Source organism: Prionailurus bengalensis, chromosome E3 (assembly GCF_016509475.1).
Source record: "Prionailurus bengalensis isolate Pbe53 chromosome E3, Fcat_Pben_1.1_paternal_pri, whole genome shotgun sequence".
NCBI classification, from domain to species: domain Eukaryota; kingdom Metazoa; phylum Chordata; class Mammalia; order Carnivora; family Felidae; genus Prionailurus; species Prionailurus bengalensis.
In genome coordinates this window covers 41,039,058-41,065,091 of record NC_057357.1, presented here as the reverse complement: position 1 = coordinate 41,065,091, position 26,034 = coordinate 41,039,058, and the positions used below count along the sequence as shown (strand labels likewise).

Here is a 26,034-nt window from a genome sequence, read left to right as displayed (position 1 = left end):
CTGTGAGGACAGAAACGGCTTTTTCAGCCCTTTTCCCATTTGAGGGACTACGAATTACGTGCGTGAGGTTTTAATGAGAAGAGGAACGTGCGTAATCCTTGTCTCAAGAACAAGTTTTGAAAACCCTCGAGCCGCACGTACTCTGGTTCAACAGAAAACCCCGGTCGCACCATCACTGCCAACCCGGGACGCGCGCGGCTCGCGGAGCCCGGGAGGTGAGGTGTCCGCCCCGCGGTCTCAACTTTGCATCTGTTTGCGGGGTGGAGGTGTGTCCCCTGGGGACACGGAGGCGTCTCCCTGTGGGCGGCTCCCTGGTGGCAGGGAGTGGACGTCGCTTGTACCTGTCAGGAGAGGGTCTCGGTGACACCGGGAGATGTACCGTGTTCTCTCACACAGCTGGCGGCTGGCCTGCCGCGGGCCCCGACGTCAGGGCTGAAGGCTCCGTCCCTGGTGACGCCAAGGCGGACACGGGTGCCACGTGTGTGCTCATCTTGGGAGCTCAGACCCCCTGAGGCCGCCTCCGCTTCCCGCCCCGAAGACGGGCGGCGGAGAAGGAAACAAAGCGAGCTGCGCACACGGGTCCGGGACCGTCCTGGCGCCGGGTAGAAGAGCACGAGACGCCGGGGGTGGCTGTGGCGGCTCCGCAAGAACTGGCGGCTGTCATCCCGCCCGAGCCCGGGTCCCAGCAAGAGGGCACTGGAGCCACGTCCCTCAAGGGCCGAAACAAGTCTGTCGACAACGTCTTTCACCGACAAGGGGGAGAGAGGTCTTCGGATCAAGAGCCCCGCGGCAGCAAACCCGCACCACGGGGTGTGAGGGGCAGCCGCCCGGTGGAGGGAAAGCAGGTGGTGATCGGAGGGGAGCCCTGGAGATGCTGAGGGCTCGGACAGCCACACGACGCTGTCTTTCCGATATAAGGTGCGATCTCTAAAGGCCAATTTGACTGGACGAGAACAGTAACGCCGTGGCCTGTGGCTCCTCTAACAGGACGCGTGCGACAGCAGCAGCGGGAGGCTCGGGGAGAGAGCGGGCGCGTCACTGTCCCGGTCCTGGCTGTGACGTATGACAGACTCCCACGGCGAGCCCTCAAATCACCACGGAAACGGAAACAGAACGATTGTAGCTAACGAGCTGAGAAAAGAGCTGGCAAGGGGTTGTAAGAAACATCCGAGAAATCCAGAAGCAGCGGAAGAAGACACAAGAAGATGGAAAGGACAGCTGGGCGGAACAGCAAGCCAGCAGCAGCCACGCGACCGCCGTGCTCGGGGACGGCGACGAACACACAACCGGAAGGCAGTCCGACCGGGTGATGCAACAGGGCCCAACGCCACACACTTCTCACGCGAGGGCGCACGTCGGCTGACAGCCACAGCGTGGAAGACGTAGGCCGCGCGAACGCCGCTGGCCGGGGGAGCATCGGACGCGCCTACGAGGGAGGGTCATTTCTTCCGGCCCACGTGTCCGCAAGTCCACGATGGTGGTTTCACGGTTCAGCTCCTCTCTCAATACTTGACGGGACAAGTAGACAGACAAAACACGGGGACACAGGAGACGAAACCCCTACCATCCAGCTGGATTTCACGAGCACTCAGCGAATACGGGACAGACACTCCTGCTTTAGGCTCATACGGAACATTCACGAAGACCGTATTCTGGGCCACAAAACAAGTCTGAATACATTTGAAAAGATTCAAATCACATAATATACGATCTCTGACAATAACAAATGGAACTAGAAATCAATAACAAGGACACTTGCAAAGTTCTCACCTACGCGGGAACTCGGTTACACTAACTGGCCTCACAGAGTTGACACTCTAGTATGCGTGTCACTGATCTGAGGAAAACCTTGGGGTTGTTACCAGCTTCAACTTGGGAAGACAGGGTCAAGCCTCGAGGCGCACACGGGTCAGAAGCAGCCCCGAGGGCACGCGGCATGGGTCTGTACGAAGAAGGCGCAGCAATGACCTTCGCTGACCCTAAGGCTGCACCCCTGCCTCTCACGGACTTGGTCTGGCAGAGCTCGCCCTTTGGGTGACCCCAGGGCGTGGGCCACCACAAGCACCCAGCCAGGCGGTGTTCCCCTCCTGTCCCCAGTACGCACAAAATACACTTCCTTGCTATGAAATCAGGAAAGCTGCCGGGGGACAAAGCCTCGACTCCCAACCCACGGGAGCTAACTCAGCCCCCACTTCCATCATGTTAACATTTGTAGCTTTCACAGTAATGTCAGTCTTGAGTCCGGTTCCTTCCAGATTTACGGAACCCTGTATTTAAGGGCGTTTGGTGACCCCCATCAAATTACGGTATGAACACCTGGTAACCCAGGTCCCCAGGTGGCAGTTACAGACAGGACCCACTGGCCCGAGACCCAAACAGAAGTCTCCTGTGCTGGGGCCGGTGTGCGATGCAGGAGGAAGGTCCTGCTGTGCTTGGTGGGGGCGTTGGTAGAGCGGCCCCAGCTGTGCCCTCGGCTGTACCCAAGGCCGACGGGCACAGCCAGAAAGGGTGTGTGGGCCGTGAAAGACGCCGGTCACCGCTCGGCGGGCCGGCGTTCACACGCACAGATGACCGAAACTCTTCCAGGGAGGGAGGACACGATGCCCAGGGTTTAGTGAGCAGCCCCCCATGACACCGCCCAGCCCCGGGAGGACGCCTGGCTGCCTGGGAGGGGCCGGAGGCTCCCACCGGCACTGCTGTCCATCCCTGGGGCCCAGCCCGCCTCAGTCACCCCTGAGAGCATCCTGGCATGGCGGAGATCACTGGCGCCCGGGAAGGGGGGCCTGGCCTGGACCCGGGAGGCAGAGTGCCAAGAATGACCGTAAATAAACACTAAAAAAATAATAAAAAAATTAAAAAAAAGTCTCCTGGGTGGCTCAGTCGGTTAAGTGTCCGACTTCGGCTTGTCATGATCTCACGGTCTGTGAGTTTGAGCCCCGCATCGGGCTCTGTGCTGACAGCTCAGAGCCTGGAGCCTGCTGGGGATTTTGTGTCTCCCTCTCTCTCTGCCCGTCCCCCACTCACACTCTGTCTCTCTCCTTCGCTCAAAAATAAACACACAAACTAAAAAAAGCTGACTTAGGCTCAGGGAGCAGCGGGAAGGCAGTCCCCGCTGGGCTGGGCTGGTGCTTGGGGCCCCGGGAGCGAACACCGTCGAGGCAGTGCTCGTGTGGATGGCCTCACGCGCACTCGGAGGGGTAGAGGCCGGGGGGCCCCCGCGTGGCACGGACCCGCCTCCTGAAGGGTCTGCTCAGGCATCGAGGCTCTGAGGCGGACCCTGCAGATGCCCTCAAGCCAGCCGTTCCGCCCAGGCGTGGAAGTCGCGCCTAGAAGCACAGTGGACGTGACAGGCCCCTCGGATGCGCCAGGGACCGCAGGACCTCACAGTCGCAGGAGCCGAACGTGATTTGTGTCCCAGGCGGAAAGTCACCTCTGCATGAAGGACTTTAGAACGAAACCGGTGCCGGCATCTACCAACTGCCTCCCGCGGCCTGAGGTGGGGCACAGACCCGACCCCAGAAGCGCTGCAGGTGGAACCCGGCGGGTGGCCAGCGAGGCGGGAGCCTGTGTGGCTGCTCAGAGGCCACACCGCACGCCCGTCCCTGCAGCTGCGGGCAGGGGCCCGCTCAGGCGTGCGCACGTCCAGGGTACGTCCGGGAACTAAAGCATCGTAAAGGTTACGAGTCCAGATCCCGACTCGTTTGTTCTGGGCAGAGAGGTCAAGGGGGGGGCCACTACCTGAAGTCGTGCTGCTCCGCGTGGGGTGCCACCGTACCTTGCGGCCACCCTGACAGGGAACAGAGGTGTCGGCAGATAGACAGCATTTTCCTTTCCTCCCTCGCTGAGCGCCTGGCAGGGAAGCCATCCCGGGGCCTTTCTCGTGGACGGTTTCACCGTGTAAGAGCCCGTGAGCGCGGGGGCCAGGGCTCCTGGCACCTTCTGAGGGACGGCTGGCTTTGCTGTGGCTGCTCAGGGCCACCGTGAGACCCGCAGGGACCGTGGCTCATCCTGGAAGCGTCCATGGAGGTCACCCGCTCTTTCCTCTACCGAGGCTGATGACACACACGCAGGGGCCCTGCCTGGGCCCTCCTGTGCCCTGAGTCCACCAGGAGCTGCGCCCAGGTCACGGGAGGACATAGACGGGACACCGTGGGCCGAGGCTGTGGTGTCGGGTGCGGGCCTCTCCTGTCGGCGCTTGGGGCTGGCAGAAGGTCTGCCGACCCCCCCCCCCCCGCCCCCTGCTGGCCTCCGGCTCACTGCCCGGTCTGGGGAGGCAGAGGCTCAGCCCCCATGCTGACGGCACTCCAGGTTCTTGTCTTAGCCGGAAGCCCCTCCCTCCCTTTCACCTGCATGCCTGTCCCCCCACCCCTGCCGGTTCCCTGGCTGTCCCCTGAGGGTCCCTCCTGTGAGCCTCCCGCCAGCAGTGCCGTGACCGTGAACGAACTGCCCTCTCTCATCCCACTGCCACCTGCCACCGACTGGGGAGTCCAGGTCACCGAGGACAGGCCGTGTGGCCCCCATCCTTGCTCCAGGCACACAGACAACCTGACGGGGCTCTGCGGGCGGCAAATAGCACGAGGGGTCCCAGACCCCACTCCTGACCTGTGTCGGGTGCCCTCACTCCACCTAGCTTCCAGAGCATGGGGGAACATGATCCACTAGGCAAAAGCTTCTCCTAGACAGTCGGGGTGCTTCTGTCCCTGCAAGAGACCTGACCTGGGGGCACAGGCTCCTGGTCTGCGACAGCGGTACTGCAACCAGGGCCCCAGGGCAGCCGCTCCCTTACACCCTGGATTCCACTATGATCGCTGAGCCAAGACTTGGCCTGTCCTAGAAGACGGACTCCCAGCGGCCTTGGCCTCACACCGACATCACTGCTGGCTAGCCCCCTCCTCAAGACGTGGGTCATACGCCCCCAGTCTGCCCAGACCCCTTGCAGGGCTGGAGAGATGCAGGAACTCTGCCTCCCTGCACCTGCCTCCAGCCCTTCTGAGGATGCACAAGGCTGGGACACCTCGCCCACCCCGCGTGCAGGCTCGTCCGGCCCCTCCCTGCTGGCCGAGGCTCCTGCTGACCTAGAGACTGGAGTCCCGGGTCCCGCCTCCACTCTGGTCAAGACCTGCAGGCACATGACGGCAGGTGGTGCCGCGGGGACTCTGGCACATGCCACCTGTTCCTCCTGCTTTGACTCCCTTCCTCTGCACACAGCGGGCAGTTGCGGGGACGCGGCCGGACTGGCTGGGTGGCCCCAGGGGTCCTGGCTCAGCCCAAGGGGCCCCACGCCGCCTCCCTCCTCAGAGCCAGGAACATTTACTGTCTGGAACTTTGTGACAAGGTGGCTGCAGGACCCAGGGATGGACCCGTGGGCCCGTGGGCAGGAGGGGAGGGGAGTCTGTGGCGCATGTGCCCCGAGGACGGTCTCCTACCCCCATGAAATGCGGCACACGTGGGGACGTCCCTGCCCCGGGCTGGTTGACAGAGGACGCGAAGCCAAACGTGCCTGGGACTCAGAGTCGGCATCTACTCAACATGTCAGGACTGAAAACCCCCAAGGGGCGGAGGGCTGCAAGCAAGCGCCTCCTAAGAAGGGCAGAGCACGTTGCCTTTCCTGTACTGGAGCTGCAAGCCGGGAGCGGGAAACGTGGAAGGAAACGTCCCGACAGGCGCGCGCCAGGAGTGTCACCAAGAGGGACATGGCACCCGGGAGGGCTTCTCTGTGCACACACACCGAATGCTCTCGGGCTAATTCATTCACGGGCCAATGCGGTTCCCGCCCCCCACAAACGTGAGCAGCCAGAAGGGACACGAACGTCCAGAAGGGCTTGGACCTGGGTGGGGTTCCAGGGAGGGGTGGGGAACGGGGTGCGGGAGCCTTGGAAACGTGGCACAGCAGGACTGGGGCCTGCCCCCACGTCCGTCTGCCACAGCTGGGGGGCAGGGCGCACAGTGGAGCACCTCCCAGCCTGGGGGTGCACGGGGCCAGCCCACCTGCCCGGAGAGGGTGCCCGGGCAGGACCGTGGACAGCAGTGGAGGGACCGGTGCCCAAGGGACCGCCGGGCCCGCAGCCACGGGCACCGGGAGCCCCGTCCTCCAGGGCGGAGCCCTCCCCACATGCTGGGGCACTGCAAGCCACCTCGTGACCTACCCATCACCCCCCACCCCTCCCGAGAAAAAAAGCAGGAGGGGGCAGCCCTGTGAGCCGAGCCGTGGCCTCCAAGAGGCCGCACCTGTGGTGCGGCGGGCGGGTCCCCCGCGTGGGGCTCACCTCATAGTGGAAGTCCATGCAAGTGAGGTCCCGCCAGCACCGGTCCCCCCGGATCTTGATGAGGCCCTGCCAAGACAAGACAGAAGGACGTGAGCCACTCCCGAGCACACGCAAACCCGCCACGGTGGGGCCGCCCAAAGGAAGCTTTGAGGGACAGAACTTCTCTCGCACCTGAAACACGGACCAGAGAAGACATGAACGAAGCTGTCCGAAAGGCCCGCTTGGGGCTTTTCTGTGACTAAGTCCCGTGTTACGTGTAGAAAACACCAGCTTCCTCCCACAAAGGCAGTTCCTTCTGTGCTTCCTGCAAGACTCAGCTCTCCTTTTCTTTCTTAGATGTTTTATTTTTTAAGTAATCTCTACACCCAGCATGGGGCTTGAACTCCAACCCAGAGATCACAAGTCCCAGGCTCCTCCAACTGAGCCGGCCAGGCACCCTGAAAACAGGTTTTCTGAGCATGACTGCAGGAATGCGGTTGGGAGGCTTTAAAAACGGACGGGCCGGAAAAGCCACAGGCCCTGGATCTGAATATGCTTCTGTGGACGCAGAGGAAGCTGGGCAGGAGGGGACATCTCCACCGCCCCCACGAACAGCGGGTCTGAAGCGTGCCCAGGGAGCGGCTCAGCTGCCGGGCACGCAGGGGAGAGGCCGTGCAGGGAGGGCCCTGAGCGGCCCGTGGCCCCGAGGACACTGGTGTCCATAGCATGCCGCCCCTCTGCAGCCCCGGGGACCACAGCGGCTCGTGTGTTGGTCGGATGCCTCCAGCCCCGCTTTCTCTTGGGAACTCGCAGCTCCCTGCGGACCCTTCCTAGGAGGGGGCTGTCCGCTGCCGGCCCTGGAGACCCCGCTTGGGTCCCCGAGAGTCTGCTGCGACGTCTCTTACATAACAGCTCGGTTGGAAGGTGGGAAGCCGCACCGACAGAAGGCGGGCGTGGGTTGCGGCCCCGCTTTCCCTCGTGACCGTGGTTTTTACAGCTGCAACAGTTCGGGGCCGCGTCCTACCAGCTTCACCCTCCCGCCTACCTCCCACCCGCCCGCCCGCCTTCCCACCCGCGTAGTCAGCACATAGAACTCAACAGGTCAAGCCTGGCGCAGAAGAGGCCTTGTCTGGCTGCGGTGGGGCAGGCACGTGGAGGGTGCCGAGAAGAGAACCCGGGCCCTGGAGCAGGAAGGTGGGCGGCCCTGGAGAGGCCGGGACAAGCCGCAGGAGGAGTGAGGGGCAGAAATGCCAGGCAGCGGTGTGAGGGAACCCGGGCCGGCAGGTCTGGAGCTGAGCAGACCGGGAAAGGCTGTGTTCGGGAACTCCCAGGGTCCCCTTGGCCTTGGGGTCAGTCAGGTTCGGGTGGGGACGGAGTGGGCCAGAGAGGGACACGAGATCGGTGACGAGGGGCCTCCGCGGCTGTCCAGGCAGAAGGACCATCCAGGTTGGGATGTGTCTGGAACATGGAGCCCACAGGATGGGTGCGGCATGGGGAGCAGCCGAGACTTCGGGCTGGCGGGCGGCAAGGACACGGTAACACCCAAAGGAGCAGGGATGAGAGGTGACACGGGAGTCCCAGCGACACAGGGTGGCCCTTCAGGCTTCCTGACAGACCGAGTTAGCATTGCTCCTGCCATGCACGCGGGCTTGGTTTACAGATGGTCAGCTTGCACATCTGTCCCCAAGGGCTCCTAGCGCTCTGCTGTCCTAAGCCCCGACCCACTGCCGTCTCTGATGGGGTGCTGGGCTGGGGGTGGGGGTCGCGCACACACCCGGCCCTCGGCCACCCTGGCAACCCAGCCTCTCGGCGGCACCTTCCACCCACGTGGAGACGAGCTCTAGGCACCCGGGTGTGCTGTTTGAAGACCGGAGTCCCCATCTTTCTGGAAACTAGGTTTGCTTAGGTCACACAAATGCCAGAGACACACCCCCTGGGCAGAGCTCTGTGGCACATTTGTGTCCACAGGAAAACCGAGTTCTGAGAAGTCCCGCGTGCCTGCTGGCCAGACCCGAGCGAGCCTGTCCCGGTGACGCGGACGGCCACGAGCTCCCGGTGATCGCGTGCCTGCTCGCGGGGCAGGAGAGCAGCCGCCGTCACGCGACAGCCCCGTGAGCACAGCTCTGCTCCCCGCACCCCTTGGAATCCAAGAGCGGGTCTCTTTGGAGATTCAAACCAGGCAAAGAAGAAAAAAACAAAATAATTAAAATGTCATTCAAATTCTAAGTTGATATGAGACACTTAAAAATCTGAAACATTCTTCCGGGAGCAGAGAATAATTATATTCCTCCTCATCCGCTGACTTCTCCCTATAGGCAGATGTCAGATTTTCCACGGATTTTTTCCTTCCTGAGTGAGCGTCAAAGGAACAAAGACTTCTGTCAGCCTTTTTCAGCCCCAAATTAATTCTGGGGAAAAAAAAAAGGCTCAGACAAGCCAGTGCCAGGCCAGATCCAAAGAGAGCCGAGTGACCCACAGCCGTCCACCCCTGCTCTCCAGGGAAGGGAGAGTGCAAGGCACAAGAACATTCCGGGCTCGCTCTCCGGAGTCAGGAGGAGGCAGGGGCATGAAGGGAGGCACCCGGGATGCAGATGGGCCTCTCTGGACGGTCAAAGGCCTGAGAACGTGCTTCTGAACCCCCCGTCTGGAGAGGCCAGGTGCAAGGCCTTCCCACAGGAAGGACATGGGCTTCTCCATGCTGCAGCCTTCACTCCTACCCGAGGGCCAGAAGGGGCTCCCGGGCCTGAGCTGCACCCGGGCAGTGGGCCGCCTCCTCCAGGGGGCGCCCTCACCCGGGGAGCCCTCTGCGGCAGCCTCATCCTGCGCGCACACGGCCCTCCACTCTCTCACCGACGGGCCACTGCCTCCACCTGCACACACAGGGGCCACGCTGGCTCCTTCCCTCGGAAGAGGCCTCGGTGACCCTGGGGCCACCCACACTAACGAGGTTGCGGGTTCGGGAGGAGGCACTGCCCCTCCCGAGAGCAGCCTGGTGGTCTGGGACGCCACTCGGGCTTCCCGCCACCCCTCTCCTCTGGGGGCGGAGCTGGGCCCGCAGGACCCCGTGTGCCCCTCAGCAGGCGAGGTGGGGGGATCTCTGTGTCTCAGGTGCGTTTGGGGTTCACAGTCATGTGCCCCCTACGTGGTGCTGGGGGCTCAGGCACACGGCGGGGCCTCTCAGGACTGCCCCGTCTCCACGCCCGCAGGGCCCCGCCAGCACCCTCCAAGACCAAGGGACAGTTACACAGAGACCACCCGCTGAATCCAGTGAGCTGGCGCTGGCCTGAAACCCGGGGGTGGGGGACTAACGCTGCTTTCCCTCCGCCCTGCCCCCTGGGCCCGAGAGGTCTTGGAGAACGGCCGGGCCTCCATGTGGGGTCCTCCTGCGGCAGGCTGTGTGACGGGCTGCACAGTATGCAAGGGAACACCACGGGCCCCGTGAGCTGTAGGACTCGATGCCCGTTAGGCCCTGGGTCGTTCGGAGGCGAGCGTCTGGAGATGGAGGCAGAGGGGGGCCGAGGGGCCAAGCTCAGGGCCACGATGGGGGTTGAAGCTGGGACCAGAGGTCAGAATACCACAGAAAGCACTTTCCAGAAACCCCCACGGCGCCTCTTGAGCCGGAGTCTGAGGTCTGGCCCCCTAGGCGCTCTTGGGAAGGACAGTGCAGCCTCACGGGAAAACCCCTTCCTCCGCCCGCATTAATTCGCTGGAGCAGGTGGGAATAACTACTCTCCTTTCCGAGCGGGGATCCCAGGACGCGGTGTCGAGGAACTGGTGACATTGGCTTGGGCTCGGCCGTCATGGGGCGGCGTGCTGCACCCCATTTAATTACATTTGACGCAGTCTTACTGGAGGCCTCTGACTCCAAGGAGGGCCAGACTTCAAAGTCTCTGTCCTCCCCCAGCCCAGAAGCTCCCTGCTCCGACCTCCCCCCCCCACCCCCCCTTGGAGGTCTGGATGATTCCGGTTTGCTCCCTCAGGGCAGCCACTGGGCCTGGTGGGGGGTGGGGGGGGAGGGGGGGAGAGAAGCAATCCAAATGCAAATGGAGAAGCAATCCAAATGCAAATGGAGGAGCTACCCAGTTGTGGCCTCCTCGCAGCCCGAGAACGTTCCCTCCCACAGAAGTGACGGAGCCTCCGGAGGAAGAGGCCCAGGTGCGGTTGGGACACGGAGGCGGCAGGCCGCTCGGCTCCGGAGGAGATCCAGACATGTGCGCTCCGCGTGCTCACGGGAAGCTACTGTCCCCCTGCCAGCGAGTGTCACAGCCGCGCACAGGTCTGGACGTGGAGAGCGGCCCCTGCTTGCTCCCGGCCCCGCGCCCCACACGTGGCTTCCGTGGACGAATCTGGTGGCTGCCCTCACTCTCTGCGGCGGGGGTCCCCTAGGGCCGGGGGTGGCTGCGCGGTTACGCTGGACTCGCTCATTGTCCCCGGGTGTGCGGAGTGTATCGGGGCCGCATCTCGCCGCAGGGGCCGTGTGTAAAACCCCACAATACCCTCAAGTCAGAGGGTGGAAGCTACGACTTACATGGAACGAAACACATCCGAAGTCTCAAGTTCAGCGTGTTCTGACGATTGCACACAATGAGGTACCCCCACCCCAAATAGCAAGCGGATGTCCATCCTGGAGAACGTTCTCTGTGACCCCTTTCCAAGCTGGTCCGGGCCCCGCCCGCCTGGACGGAACGGCGGCCAGCGCCGGCTCGGCCTCCCCGGGATCTCACCCCCGCGGACTTACCAGGCTGTGCTCCGCGCGTTGTGGGGTTTATCCGTGTTGCCGCCTTTGGAGCGGGCTCCCTTTTATGGCGGAGCGTGGCCCCTCATAGGAGCGCACCGCCGTTGACCCCTGTTGACAGACCCTGGGTTGTTCCCGGGTCTGGCCGTTCTGAACAGGGCTGACCTGCGGCGTGCGGGCGTGTGCGGCCTCCGTGTGGACGCAGGTCGTCCCCTGTCCCGGCACGGCGCAGGAGAGGAAGGCTGGCTCGCGGGGGCCGGTGCGCGTCTCGCCGGGTGGGACCTGCTAACGGCTGTGCCACGAGGCTGCATCCCTGACCCGAAGTAGCGGGCAGTGCGGGGGGTGCTCCGGGCCCCGCTTCCCGGGCTCCCGGCCGTTCTCAGATCTGCTTCCTCCCAGTGTGTTCGAGCCGCGTGCCTGCGTTTCTCCCGTGGTTTGCGTATTCTGTGGGTTAATTGTTGCTTGGGCCTGTACACGCTGCAGATATTTTTCCTAGTCTGTAGCTTACCTATTTGTTTTCGTGTGGTTTTGCCGATGGAGATTTTTCCTATCAGTCAAGTACATTTAGCAAAAAAGTTTTTTTAATGGTTACTGTTTTTTTGTGCCATCGGAGCAGTCTATGCCTTCCCCAAGATAACTGTGTTATCTTCGGAAAGCTTTGTTTTCCTGGCTTTTATGTTTGCAAAACAAATTCTGTGGTTGCCCCAGGGAGTGACTGGGTTGGAAATCGGTCGACTGCACCTGTGCGGGCACGTTCCCGAGAGGTACTCCTCCGTGTGCCCTTCTAGGAACTTGCCAGTGTCGCTCTTAAATTTAGGTCCGTGGTCCACCTCAAAGTAGGGTCTGGTGCAAACGAAATCCTGTCCAAGCTCGTTTTCATTCCTCTGCAGATTTCCCGTGACTTCAGCACCTTTTGTAAAGAGGGGCTTTCCTTTTTCCGTTGACTTGACTCCGTACCCTGGCTGAATATCAGCCGAATAGGAGAGATGTGGTCCATTTCTGGACCCTCTTCACTGGGTCCACTTTTCTAGCTTAGACAATACCACACTTCAGTTTTAAATTAAGCTGTAAAATCAGGAAGCAGGTGTCCCAGCTTTTTCTTTTTCAAGATTCTCTTTATTTACATATAAAACTTACAATCAGCATGTTAACCTCTCCAGAAAGCCCAGTGGGACTTTGACAGGAAATGCCCTGAATCTGCACACACATTCGGGTGAAGCAGTCTTCTGACCTGTGAGCGCGGGTCCAAGTGCACATCACCCGCCACTGACACCCTGCACCTGTCACACACACGTCTTAGGCATCTTCCATCGGGTTTGTGACCACGTATTGGAGGTTTGCTTGATGCAGCTGTAGACGGTATTTTCACAACTTGCTTTTCTAACGGTCTCTTCCTAGTACGCGGAATACGACTTGGGCTTCGCACGGACCTTGCTTCCCGCGTCCTCACTGAGTTCACGTGTTCATTTTGCTAGTTGGTTTTTGGATTCCACTGGGTTTTCAGCCTGTTGAATCAAGGGGTGTGAACAATATCTTCCTTTCTTTTCTTCCAGTCTTCATGCCTTTTCTTTTTCCCGTCTTCCTGCACCAAGACTTCCAACGTGACGCTGAGAGCCGCGGCGAGAAGAGACGCTAGCTGGGTGTGAAGGCTCCCGTCCCTCTCGAGCAAGGACCGGTGGCCCGGTCTCAGACGCTGTCCCCCCAGGACGTCCCCCCGCTGCCACGAGCCAGTGTCAGTCTGTGTCACGTGCTTTTCTCACAGCTGCTGCTTTACGCTGTTACTGTAGGGAACCGTGTCCGTTGATTTTCAAATGTTAAACCACTCCGCGTTCCTGAGAGAAACCAGGCGTTGTCATTGCCAGAATCAAACTGACGGGTGTTTTGCTAAGGGTTTCTGGGTCTTTGCTCCTGGGGGTACTGGTCTCTTTTGTTCCTTTCTGTGATATCCTCATCAGGCTTTGTTTCATTGTTTCAGTCATGTACAACAACCTGGGAAGTGTCCCCCCCGCCGCCCTTCCCGCTTTCCAAGAGAGCCTGCCTTCGTTTCTTCCTGAAGCGTCTGGTAGATTCCACCAGGGAAGCCATCTGGGTCCGCGCTTTTCTCCCTGGAACGGGTTCTGGTGACGCATTCCGTGTATTGAATAGACACAGAGCCGTTTAGGTCTCCCGTTCCCCCTCAGCTTTGGGAAGCTGCATTTGGGAAGGAACGCGTCCGTTCTGTTCCGTCTACGCTGTCGAGTTCATCCCAGGTGACTCGTACTGCGTCTGAGCAAAGTGTCTTCTCACAGTACTGATGATCGCAGCCTGGCCGTGGCCCCCGGGTCTGCCAAAGTGACCTGAAAAATGCAGGACCACAGGCCTCGCTCTGGTGGCTAACATACGGCTTTTTCTCTTGTGTTAACAGGATAGCAGGGCAGTCTGCCCACGACGAGCACCGGAAGGGTCCCACCTCGGGTGCCACAGCTGCTGTGAGACACAGCCACGAGCGGGAGCACCCAGCGTGAGAGGCACCGGCGCTCGGTCGTCAGGCATCTGCTGAGGACGGCCTGTGGGAAACACGCTGGCATCTCTCTCCTTCAGGTCCCTGGGGGGTCACCTGCACGTACAGAACAGCACAGTTCGTGCCTTGCCAGCCTCTGAGAGGTGCCTGGGGGCTCCGGCGCCCGGCCTCCCCTCCTGCCGCACCCTGCGTTCGGCGAACCTGCCAACGACCCGCGCCGGCCACCGCAGAGACACGGCTCCCGATGAAAGTGGCTTGTTTCGGCTGCATTTGGTCGGTAAGAAGTTGGGAAGTTTTTTATGAAACTCCCACGAGGTGAACCAGTAATGAAATAATTTAGCACATGGTGTCGGAGGAACTACGGAAAGAATATGTGGAAAAATTAAAGGCGCGCTGACAAAATGAGAGCCAAGAGAAGCAGCCGCATCCCGGCAGTGAAATCTAACGGTCATCAGACCGACTCCTGACCCCCGCGGCCCGGCGTGCACACGCTCCTCCTCGTGGGCCAGCGACCACACCGCTCACGTCACGGCAGGTTCTCACGGAGGAGGGGCCGCAAAGAGCCTCCGCCCGCCTGCGCACCTAGGCCTCCCGCACGCGTAGGGAGGCCGGGCGGGGGGAGGGAGGTACGTGAAGGAGATGCTTTCGGTTGTCCAGTCGTCCAGGCCGAGGCCAAGCGTGTGCCTCCCCCTGGTGCCGTCCAGCGCGAAGAGTCCCCGGCGGCAGGGAGTCTGCCTTGGCTCCCAGAACTCGGGGCACCCGAGACCTCGGCCTTCAGCCCGGCGCGGGCCGTCCGGCCGGCCCAGGACCGATCAGGGACAGCTGTGGCGCCAAGGCCTGTGGAGAAGCCACCGTGTGGTCTGACTCGGGGAGCGGAAGCTCCAGGAGCAAAGGGCTCAGGCTTCGGTGACAGGCAGCGTCTCCAGGACGAACCCGGCCAGCGCCGACTCAGCCACAGACACACGTACCCGTGTCTGTCTTTACAGAAGTTGAGATTTGAGAACAAAGTGAAAACTTTTTTAAAGCATGATGAAAGGCAACCTATTAAACACTGACTCAGACACCCACGCCGTTTGCCATTTTCTGCAGATGGAAAGCCTCTCCCCACTAATGTGTTTGGAATCTGTGCCTTTAAAGCCGAAGACTGAGTTGAAACCTGGGAGAAGGGCTCCTGACTCTTCCAGAGAAGCACCGGGTGGGCCTGTGCCACTCCAGCGGGAGGGTACACCCGCGCCTCTGCCCCAAGGGAGGGAGTCCGACGGGGTGGTCGCGCCACGTGGCCGCCCGCCGTCCCCGCAGCTGGCGCGGGGAGCCTGGCCAGGAGGCCGCGTCGCGTGGCTCTAGCTCAGGCCGCAGATCCGGCCAGGCTGACCATCTTTCCAGGGCCCGCGGGCACGCGGTCTTCTCTGCTGCGCGACGGAGAAGCCCCAGGAAAACCTGCCGGCGTGCCGGTCTCCGGCCCTGCCCACAGAGATAGCTGTCTGTGCGACACAGGGGCCGATCGGCCACCTCCCTGGAGGCCCCCGGCGGCTTGCCTCGTCGGGTTTAAAAAAATGATTTACATCCAGGCCCGAAGCGTGTGGCCAAGGAGCTTTGTGCACAGGCACGCCTGGGTGCCTCCCCCGCCAGCACGGGGGACCCTTCCCCGGCCCCCCACGTTCCAGTATGCCCCCCCAGTCAGTCCCCACCCCGGATCCTGGCCACACGCTGGCCCCACCGGTTCCGGAAGCCCCCGCACGAGGAGCCTGACATGCCGTCTGCGAGGTCACCGGGTCTGCTGAGTGTCGGGACTCGCGCCCCTGTTGTGCCGGGTGCCTTCCATTCCGGGGACTTAGCTCGGTTGGTCCCCATCTTCTTGCCGATGGACCGTGGTTGGTCTCCAGCTCCTGGTGCCGGGGGAGGGTTTTGGGGAGTGCATTCCCAGGCATCCTGAGGACAGAAGCATGACGGGGTGGAGTAGGTTAACTTTGTAGGTAACTGCGTCGTGGCTTCCGTGAACTGCGCACCATTTCTCACGACCGCAGGAGAGCACCACAGGCCATTCCCTCTCTGGTTCACTCCCCTGCTGTGAAGGGCCGGTGCCGTGTCCTCCCCAGGCCCTCCCCGCAGCTGCATTTAGACTGAGGAAGTAATTAAGTGTCCGTGGGGCCATGGGGACAGGGTCCTGAGCATACCGGACGAGTGCCCCCATCAGAGACACCGGGGCTGCTGTCCCCCTGCACCCCTATGAGGACACGGGAAGAGTCCTCACCGGGGATGGGAGGCGCTGGGACACTGCCGGCCTCATGCCGGGAGGAAGGAAGCACCGCTCAAGCCACTCGGTCTGCGGTGATTGGTGCGGCCCGAGCCAGGACACTCGCTGCAGTGTGGTCCCGCCCTCTGTGGGTTCAGCAGGTCCTGTGGGCGCACACGCCATCCCATTGCGCGTGGACTGGCAGGCATTTCCTTAACGGCTGGGAAAGCTGGGCAGTTTTCAAGTGTTTGCAGGGGTATCTGCTAAAGCTTCCCCCTTTCACACCGGTCGTCGTGACCGCTGGGTTTCTTGCGTCCTTTACGGGCCCAGACACCGGCTCCCTGTGCGGGGCAGAGGAATTGTGGGTGCCGTCTATCGCTCGTGTCTGTCGGGAAGAGAAGATTCTGATTCAAAAACATCCCGTTACCTTCAAGAAGTGTTGAGATTTCCACTTTCACGTTTGGAACCCGCCTCGAACGAATTCCCGCGCGCAGTGGCGGGCTGGGGCTCACGGCCTCTGTGGGTAACCAGACGCCCGAGCGCTGCACGTCAGAGAAGCACCTTGTCTTTCTTGGTGGCACTGACTCGGTCAGTTGTCCAAAGCGTGCGTCACGGTGATTTTGGTGTGGGGCTATTTCTGGATTCGCAGACCCTCCTAAGGGTTTGGCTGTCTGTCCTTGTGCCCCCACTGCCCGTCTCACCAACTGCGACTCCTGGGAAACCCTGGAACAAGGGTGTGCCTCTTATGCGAGATTTTCTGGCTGTTCTAGGTCCTTGGCGTTTCCAAACAAATCTAAGAATCGGTTCATCAACTTCTAGAAAGAAAATCCTTCTAGAATTACGTCTGGGTTGCACGGCACCTATAAATCGATCTGGGGAGAGCTGGACAGTTGAGCAGTGTTGAGGCTTCTGACTCCCACAAGTGTGTCTGTCTCTTTAAGCCTTTCTCGTTTCTCTCAGCAACGATGGTAGCTTTCAGAGAACGGTGTTAGGCTCCTGTTACAATTTCCCGAGTATTTTATGGTTTTGGAGGTTATTAATGACGTATTTTACATTTTCTTTTTCTTTTCTTTTTTTTGGGGGGGGGGAGGTGGGTAAAAAACAAACCACTGTATTTATTTAACGTATTCATAAAGGCTCAACCAGAGACTTCATTTAAAAAACAGAAACGAAACAAAAATGACACCACAGCTTAAGATACAGAGTCCTAGACAAAAACGAAGGAAAGGGCAGACGATCTAAGGAGAAGATAAAAAGAGAGCACAAGGAGAGAGGCTACACAGTCCGGGTTCTTGGCGAGAGACCAGCTTCGAGCAGGTTTCTTGCAGACACGTCTTTAAAAAAAATTTTTTTTTAATGTTTGTTTGCTTTTGGGAGACAGAGACAGAGTGGGGGAGGGACACAGAGAGAGGGACACACAGAATCCGAAGCAGGCTCCAGGCCCTGATCCGTCAGCACGGAGCCCGACGCGGAGCTCGAACTCACAGACTGTGAGATCAGGACCCGAGCCGGAGTCGGATGCTCAACCGACTGACCCACCCGGGCGCGCCTCTTGCAGGTACTTCTTAAAGGCTGTGAGGTTTCTCCAGGCTATTCACACACAGCGTGGGTGCTCAAAGGGCTATGGGTGCTGGATTCTCCTAGCAGGGTCTAGATGGACAGCAGGGTGGCCCTGATGTCACACACACAGACCACACGTCCTTGACGGTGTCCAGGCAGATGTCACCCTGGGTGTCCACGTCTGGGTAGCGGCAGACCGTGAGGAACGCCCCGCGTGGGCGAGTCGTAGGCACTGGGGGGCTCTGGGGAGAGCTCGTACCTCAGGTTTTCACACGCTGTGCCCGCCACTCCGGGGATGATCCCCACGCATGTGAAAAGGTTGATTAGGGGAAGGTAGAAGTTCCTTTGTCACCAGACCTTGTGGGGGTCACTGGCTCCTGCTGTGGCATCTTGCCCGCAGGGCTCCAGGCGACACCCCCACTGGGCCCGGCGCCTTCGCGGGTGGCTGGGTAGTGGTTCTGTGGGACCCCCGGGGCGCTGCGGGCGGGGAGACAGGAGCTCGGACGGCACGACAGTGACGACCCCACAAATTCACTCCCTGTCGGCTTCTGCTGGCCTGATCCGTGTGCCCTGAGCGTGAATCCCACACCTGGCTAACTGCACACGCTGGTCCTGAGGACCTCGTGACCCCTCCACCGCGAAGACAGGTGCCTTCACTTCCTCCCTTCCCGCGTTCAGGGCTTTTGTTGCTTTTCCTTGCTTTTCTGCGCGAGCTACAATCTTCAGTACGACTCCAGGTAGACGGGATAAGCGGGCGCCCGGCACGCGCTCTGCCTCGTCAGACACGCGCGGTCTCCTCAGGTGAGCGTGGCATCGGGTGGGTGCCTCACACACCGGGCGGAGGACACCTGTTCTCAGGGCTCCAGAAGATGCGTCGGCCGTGAACGCGTGTTTAATTCTAGTGCTTCTCCTCCTATGTCAGTTAAGATGACCACGGCATTTGTCAACTTGCTTCTTACCTGGTCATTTGGTGAATTGCATCGGTTCATTTACGTCCACTCGATATCCCGCGGAAAGCCCGTCTGTCATGCGGCTCAGGCGCTGCTGGGTTTGTTCGCTAATAATTCAAGAGTGTTTCCCGGTGCCCTTGAACAGACTGCCGTGTAATTTCCTTTTCTTGAAACGTCCTCGTCCTCACTGACTTCAAAAAAATAAGCCCAGAAGGGGTTCCTCTGCGTCGCGGATGCATGTGGACAGGATTCACTTCCTTCCCTAAATGTTTTACAGACTGATCAGTAAAGTCTCCTGGGCCTGGAGTTTTCTCAGTGGAAGGTGCCTCTTATTTGGCTTGATGATCTCAATTTATACAACTATTCGGACCGGGCACCGGGGCGGCCGCGTCAGTTAAGTGTCTGTCTGTTGGGATTAGATGGGAGCCACGCGCCTCTGCAGGTCGGCAGGGGCACTGTGTCCTTCTCGGGGCTCCTTCTGTGCCCAGGTCCTCCTCTCTGTACCTCGCCCCTCGAATTCTAGCAGGATGCGGGCCGAGGGAACTCTGGGTCTCCCTCCGCCCGCCCCTGCCCCCTCGTAGACGGCCGGCACCCGCCTCGTGTCCCGCTGGCCCCCTACCCCCGCTGTCTGCTGTCCAGCATGCGTCACATGCCAGGCCCACTTTCCAGCTGTTCACAGGCAGAGCCTGCTCCACGGTGGGGAGGCCACGCTGACCCGCCTCGGGGGCCCGGGAGCCGTGTGTGCGGGGGGGGGGGGGGGGGGGGGTGTCACTGCCCAGCGCGCCGGGATCGCAGCAGACGGCGGCCGGGTGGCTTCTGCGTCCACGGCGCCGGTCGTGAGCAGGCGCAGGTCAGGCCGGGGCTGCACCTGCAGGCAGCTCAGTCCTCAGCGGGCCCGTGCGGCCCTCTCCCCGCGTAAGCGACAGGCGCTGTCCCTTCCCGGGCCTGCTCCCCGCTGCCACTCTCCAGCCGAGGAGGAGGAGCGGCACCCAACACAGATGCAATCGAGTAATTACCCCTTTTGGTGCACCTGACGAGTTTTCACCCAGCTGGTGCGAACAGTCAATCAAAATGCCACGAGAGGCGCCTGAGCGCTGTCAGGCTCCGTGGGCGCCGCTCCGCCACCCGGCGCCCCTCCCCCGCCGCTCTCCTGCCTCGGGAGCCTGCGGTCCCAGGCCGGTCCCCGGCGAGGGACTCGAACAGCAAACACCTTGGATTTTCAGAAGGAGTTGAAGGAAAACTCCAAACTGAGGTCCCAGACGGCACGCAGCCACGCCCGCTAATCGCAGCAAATAACTTCCGTGTGTCAGGAAAAGGAGCCGCGAACGTCAGGCCCGCCGTCTGACCGCCGGACGAGGAGTCTTTGTGGCGGGGTCTGGCCACGCGCTCGCCCCGCACGCCAGCTCCCGGGACCTGCAGCGACGCGCACCGCCCGGGGTCGCGAGCCCTGCGGGCCACGTCGGGGCCACACGCGGGCCCCCGAGGCTCCCCTCGCTGGCAGCCTGGGTGCTGCTCACCAACCACGGCCACCTCCCACACCGCGGCTGCTTCTGGTGCCCCGCCCCCACCCGCCACACAACCCCAGATGCAGCAGTAACCAGACCGCGGACGGTCGTCACACGGGGATGAGGGGCTCGAATGCCCAGGAGGGCGTCTGAGCGTGGGAGCGCGGGCTTCCGGCAGGAAGAAAGGACCTGGGGCAGCCTGTCCTGCTCGGGGACCTCCGACTCCCAGTTAAAGGCTGGCACCACTCAGGATTTGAGGCGACAGGGCATGAAGACGGGCTCCCACAGGCCAGATGGGTAACGGGGACGAAGGGCATCGAATTAACGCCAGCCACGGAGGGGCAGACCGGTGCCGGGAGGCGGGGAGGACATCTGACGACGACGCGGTAGCCACGGAACTCTATGGGACCCGGCCACAAAACACTCGCCGATTACACAGGGACGGAAAGCAGCCCCACAGAGATCTGGCAGGGCCTGCCCAAGTCAGGGATGGGACACAAGGATGCTGTCCCAGGCTGAGAGTGACAAGGGCCTCCTGCCAGGGGCACAGGGCACGCCAGACGGCCGGTGCCAGGGCGCGGGGGACAGGAGACGGCGGGCCGTCTGGACTGAAGGGGACGCGGGCAGAGCCACCGCTGTGTGCGGCAGAAGCGTGCTCTCTGTGAGCTCGTGCGCGCCCGCACCTGCGAAACCTCAAAGCAGACAGGTGGCTCAGCACACCTGAGGGCCGGGGCTCCCGATGTAAAGGAAGTCAGTGCTCCGGCATAAGCAGCAAGATCTTATCGGCGGAGAGTGAGAAGCCCAAGAGAGCGGACACTAGTCAGGCCGAAAGGAACCAAGTCCCTCCTGACTGGAAGGTTCAGATGATGTTCCCGAGACACCTGAGGGGGACGGGAGGGGGAGTGGAAGCAGACGCGCACCTGCACGGGCCCCGTGGGAGTCTGCGGCCGGGGAACCCTGGTCGCCAGGGCCCAGGAGGGCGCGAGCCAGGAGGACACCAGGCGGGCGGCATGCGGGCCACGGCATCGACCGGCCACGCTGGAGCGAGGCGGCCGCCAACACGCCTGGCTTTTGGGAGACGCTCCCCGGGGCCAGCAAGCCAGGTGCCCACGGGAAGGACTCTGCACGGCTTCTCTGGGGTGACAGTCACAGGGGACTGTGTGTCCTTGACCCGCTGCCACCCTTCCTGATTTAAACCACGTAAAACATTTCAGACCTTCCAGAAATCCCCAGGAGGGACTCTGCCCGTGAGTCTCCCTGTGGAGCGGGCTCAGAGTCGAGATAGGCCCCACAGGAAGTGCTTGTGCACAGGACTGGGGGCCGGGGGCACTCCTAGGACTCAGAAACAGGCCCCCGAACACGGAAAGCAGCAGAAGGGGCCCCGCAGGCACAGCCCAGCCAGCAGGCAGCGAGGCGTGGCTCCTTTGCGGCACGCTTCCTGAAGCCTAAGCCACTGAAGGTTCCGCTTACCGCTCCAAGCATGATTCTGAAAATCAGCCACCGAAAGCCCCACAGAACGATCTGGGACGGGGGGGTCCCTGTGGGCAGTCGAGACAGAGTCCAAAGAGGGCACAGGAAGATTCCCAGGAATCCTGTTTCCAGAAGCTGGGACTCCCATCCTGGAATGACAGTAAGGACACAAAAGGGCACGTTAACAACAGCCAGACATTTTCCAAACTCAGCTTAACTTCAGTGATGCTTCAACCAGGACAGGTGGTGTGGCCCAGGGACCCGTCTCACCCCCAGGCCGGGGCACATGTCAGAGAGGGCAGTGGGACGGCCACAGCACCCCAAGCCAGGCTCTCTGCAGGGCACTGCACAGACCTGACACGGGCCCCACACTCAGCACACACCGCCTGTGGGTTTGTGGAAGCCTTTTCAATTCAGTAGTTTTGAACACGGAAGCAGAGCTTTGTGGGTTCTTCCCTGAGAGCACCTCACCAGGACAGAGTGTATGAGGCCAGATGGCCTGACCCGGACATGAGGGCCCCAGTCTGCCCCAGATGAGTGGGGAGGCCTGGGGGAGACGCGGGTACAGGCGACAAGGGCTCTAAATGAAATGGCCTCCTGTCAGCCCTGGAAGGGCTTGGCCTGGGGCAGCCAGCAACTCCACCGCAGGCTGTGACGGCAATAGCTGGGACCCAGCTGACCAGTGCAGTGAGCAGCGTGGGCACAGTGGGGGCAGGTGTTCTGTGCGCCCGTGGACACTGAGTTGGCCTGTCATGGAAACGTGAGACCTTGACAGCTTCCCGGCTGCTGTCACTTGGCCTTTCACAAGAGGCTACGTGGCATTCTGCATGTTGCACATGCTTTTTTTTTTTTTTTTTTTTTTTTTTTTTTTAAATTTTTTTTTCCAACGTTTATTTATTTTTGGGACAGAGAGAGACAGAGCATGAACGGGGGCGGGGCAGAGAGAGAGGGAGACACAGAATCGGAAGCAGGCTCCAGGCTCTGAGCCATCAGCCCAGAGCCCGACACGGGGCTCGAACTCACGGACCGCAAGATCGTGACCTGGCTGAAGTCGGACGCTTAACCGACTGCGCCACCCAGGCGCCCTGCACATGCTTTTTAAAAAAAAGTTTAATTTACCTCGAGAGAGAGAGGGAACACATGTGTGCACAAGCAGGGGAGGAGCAGAGAGAGGGAAAGAATCCCAAGCGGGCTCTGTGCTGTCAGCACGGAGCCCAACACAGGCTTGAACCCATGAACCCCGAGATCATGACCTGAGCCCAAGTCAAGAGTCAGCAGACACTTAACCCACTGATCCCCCAGGCACCCCTACACACATTCTTTTTCGTCTCATTTTGATGAATCTGTGAAACTTTACGCACACGAAAAATACTCTGGACAAGGGTCCATGTACTATGGTTCCATTCACAGAAGGTTCTGGAAGGAGCAAAACTGATACAGGGGAAAACACCTGGGGGGTGACACCCCCTCAGGGTGTGAGTCAGAGGCACCTGAAGGTCTATGTATTTCATTGTAAATTTCTTTCTAAAACAAAACCACTGCAAAGAGACAACCCTAAGTGAGTCCTGAACCCGAGATTTTAGGGCCACACGGATGGCTCGATGCCTACAACTTACTCTGAGATGCACTGGAGGTGGAGACGGGGGACATGATGATGCCCACGAACGGCCTGCTCAGTCTCAGTGGCAGGTGTGTGGGTTCTCACTGTGCCCGTCGGACACTCGTCTGTGGTTTGACGTTTTTCATAATAAAATGGGGGTGACCCATTTGCTCTCGTATGTTCTGTGCATTTCTGAAGCCCCGGTTCCAGGTCAGTTGGGTCTTAGGATGGGGTCCACTTGCTGTGAGGCAGTGCCCAGCACCGAGGCTGGCGGGCAAACCGGCCCGTACCCAGAGGGGCGGCGAGTCCCGCCCTATACTGGCCAGCATGGCATCTGTGGGCTGTCCTGGCTGAGCCACGTGCACCTGTGCTGGGGACACTGGGGCCACCAGAGCACACCCTGCACCACCCAGAGAAAAGTCCAGATGCAGAAAGAGGCCCAGGATGCCGGGGAGGGGTGCCCACAGGAGGGGGGAAGCGAGGCGGGCTACGGCCAGGCCCCCACTAGTCACGGGCAAGATGGTCCTACGAGGTGCTCTGGCGAGGCTGGGAAGGGGCATTGGTACCACCCGTGTGCAGGGGACTTAGCGTGTGGGATAGCCACGGGGGCTCAGCCTGGCTCCCCAGCACCCGCCTGCACGTGCCCAGAGCTGAGAACCCTGACTTCTCCCAGGAGAAGGGGGAAAAATGCAGGAAGTGTTTGCACTCGGTCTGTCTTAGGAAATTCCAGACGCGGACTGAGCATGTATCTCGACTCAAGGTGCTCTTCCCCTTCACGGTGATGGAGGCCCTTTGCTTTATAGTTTACTTCAAACCCTCATTCTTTTTTTTTTTTTTTTTTTTTTTTTCAACATTTATTTATTTTTGGGACAGAGAGAGACAGAGCATGAACGGGGGAGGGGCAGAGAGAGAGGGAGACACAGAATCGGAAACAGGCTCCAGGCTCCGAGCCATCAGCCCAGAGCCTGACGCGGGGCTCGAACTCACGGACCGCGAGATCGTGACCTGGCTGAAGTCGGACGCTTAACCGACTGCGCCACCCAGGCGCCCCTCAAACCCTCATTCTTGTCTCGACCAGAAAAAAACCAGACGTCGTTCCTTTTATGACAACCGCTCTAGTTTTATTGTGAGAGAACAGTCCTTGAATTTGGACTCCTCCTCTTGGGGTGTCACTTCATGACCCAAGCGTGCCGTGGAACCTGGAAGTGGCTGACCGCTGCCGTGCGCTCATCGACGGGCCCCTCTGCTTTCTGACAAAGTACCTGTCGTCCTGCCACTGGGCCGATCCCTCCCCCCGTGTGGCGAGAGAGTGTACGAGGCGGGAGGCCCGTGCCGCTGCGCAGCAGCACGAGTGGGCAGGTGGGTCCAGGGCGTTCTGGGCAGAGCCAGGCAAGCCCCGGAGGCTGCAAGGTGGAGTGTCCACCCCAAACCCCGCAGGCACGGGGACGTCTGCCAGCACTCACCGGAAAGGCCTCGTAGCCTGTGACGCTCACGTGGGTGCACGGCGTTCCCCAGAGTGCCAGGCCCGCCTTCTCTAATTGCCACCTCACTTTGCACAGATGTGACGAGCGGAATTTTAATATGCAGCTTGAATGACACCAATCAAAGTGATGTGCAAATGGCAGGGCCCAGAGACCCACCTAAGTGCCGCCAAGCAGGCGATGGGGTGGGCAAGGGGCGCCCTGCCGCCTTAGGGACTCACGTGTACTGGCAGAAGGTCACCTGCCCTCCTGCCTCCTTGCGAACCTGCTGGAACGTTCCCTACCTTGCCCGGGTGCTCAGGGGGAGCAGAGCCGCCTATGCCCCCCCACCTCCGCTCCCCCGATCTGGCTGGAGCTGCCACCTCCCCGGCCGCCGGCCCTCGGGCCATCAGCGCTCACGACACCGCCGGGGAGGAAAGGGTGGCCCACAGACCCACCTGCTGCTGCTTCCCTCGCCTGGATCTCATCGGGTGGAGCAGCTGCGCCACACACATCCGCACAAAGGCACCATTGTTCTCGGGCGGCGTGGCGGGAAGGCGGCCCCGGAAAACAAATGCCCAGGGGTGCAGCCGGACGGCTTCCCGCAGCCCCGAGGTCGCGATGAGGACGGCCAGGGCGCCGCGGGGGCACCACCGCAGGCCGGGCGGCAGGGCGCTGGGGCGACCCAGACACAACTGGCGGGTCCCAGCGGGGGCCCGACCTCAGTGACGAGTCCCACTCGAGAGGGCGCCTGTGCCTTTCCAACCTGCGCTCACACGTATCCTCTTGCGGAGGGGACGGGGCACTCTGGCCCCTTCACTGGTGTGCGAGTGCCACGTGAGCACTGCAGCTCCACGGGGTCCCCCGGAAGGCTCCGCCCCGATGGATGCTCCTCGGGGATGACGCCCACGTGCTGCCCCTGCCTGTAGCTTTGGGGCAGTGGTCACAAACGCCCACTAGGGAGCCACGAAGCATGAGGCCCATGCAGCTACCTGTTTCTAGAACCTCAACTTCTGTGGCTCCTGGCTTGTTTCCAGTAACGCTGACAAGTGCTGAACAGGCCACGTTTGGGAAGCTTCCTGCGAAACCGGAGGGAAGGCCCCCAGCTGTGAGAGACGAGGGGTCGGTGCTCGGGACCGGACACTTGGACGGTGACCGCCCCAGCAGCTGTCGGGTAGCGGGGCGGCTCCCAAGCTCTGTTTGCCCTTCTGAGGAGCAGACAGGCAGTGGGGGTGGGGCAGGCCGCTCTCACGGAGGCATCGATGGGACACGTCCACGTCCTCCGGGTCCCTGGGCGGCCACAGCCCTGTGCCCTGCAGTCTGCGGACAGCCTGTGTGGTCGGAGAGGGGATGCTCTCTTGGCCGGCGCTCCTGAACCAGCATCTAAATCTGCACGGTGTGTGACGTGTGGCCCGTGTCTGCCAGGGCAGCCACAGGTGACTTCCGAGGAAAGACCCCATAAAACACGCTGAATTTGGGCCCTCCGTGTATTCCGACAAGAGAAGCGCACGGGGCCTGGGTCTCCCGACCTCACCTGTCAGTGGTGGGGGTCCCTTGCCCCTCTGGCTCAGCTCGGGGCACCTGTCACTAAATCAAACCTTCCCTGTGGACTTAGGGACATGAGGAGAGTGAAGATGCTCTTCTGTTCAAGTTCCAGAAAATTCAGCACTGAGAGGCCGGACCCGTGCCTGGCGCCTTCAGGAGAACCGCGCGGGAGGGGGGCGGCGGCCTGGCCGCTCCGCGGCGATCCCTTCGCCTGGGACGGGAGGCAGACCC

At 61.2% G+C, this 26,034-nt stretch overlaps 1 protein-coding gene across 3 annotated transcripts in view; it reads right to left on the bottom strand.

Moving 5' to 3' along the window:
• LMF1 (lipase maturation factor 1) overlaps positions 1–26,034 on the bottom strand; it is an 88,581-nt gene that overhangs the window by 17,491 nt on the left and 45,056 nt on the right. For 2 of the 3 annotated variants that reach the window (XM_043561083.1, XM_043561081.1), the window contains exons 4-5: positions 21,199–21,347; positions 6,267–6,332 (exon numbers count right to left, since the gene is read on the bottom strand). In XM_043561083.1, the coding sequence (XP_043417018.1) occupies positions 6,267–6,332; positions 21,199–21,347 (215 nt within the window). The remainder of the gene's footprint in view (positions 1–6,266; positions 6,333–21,198; positions 21,348–26,034) is intronic. The other variant, XM_043561082.1, reaches the window with a different exon arrangement.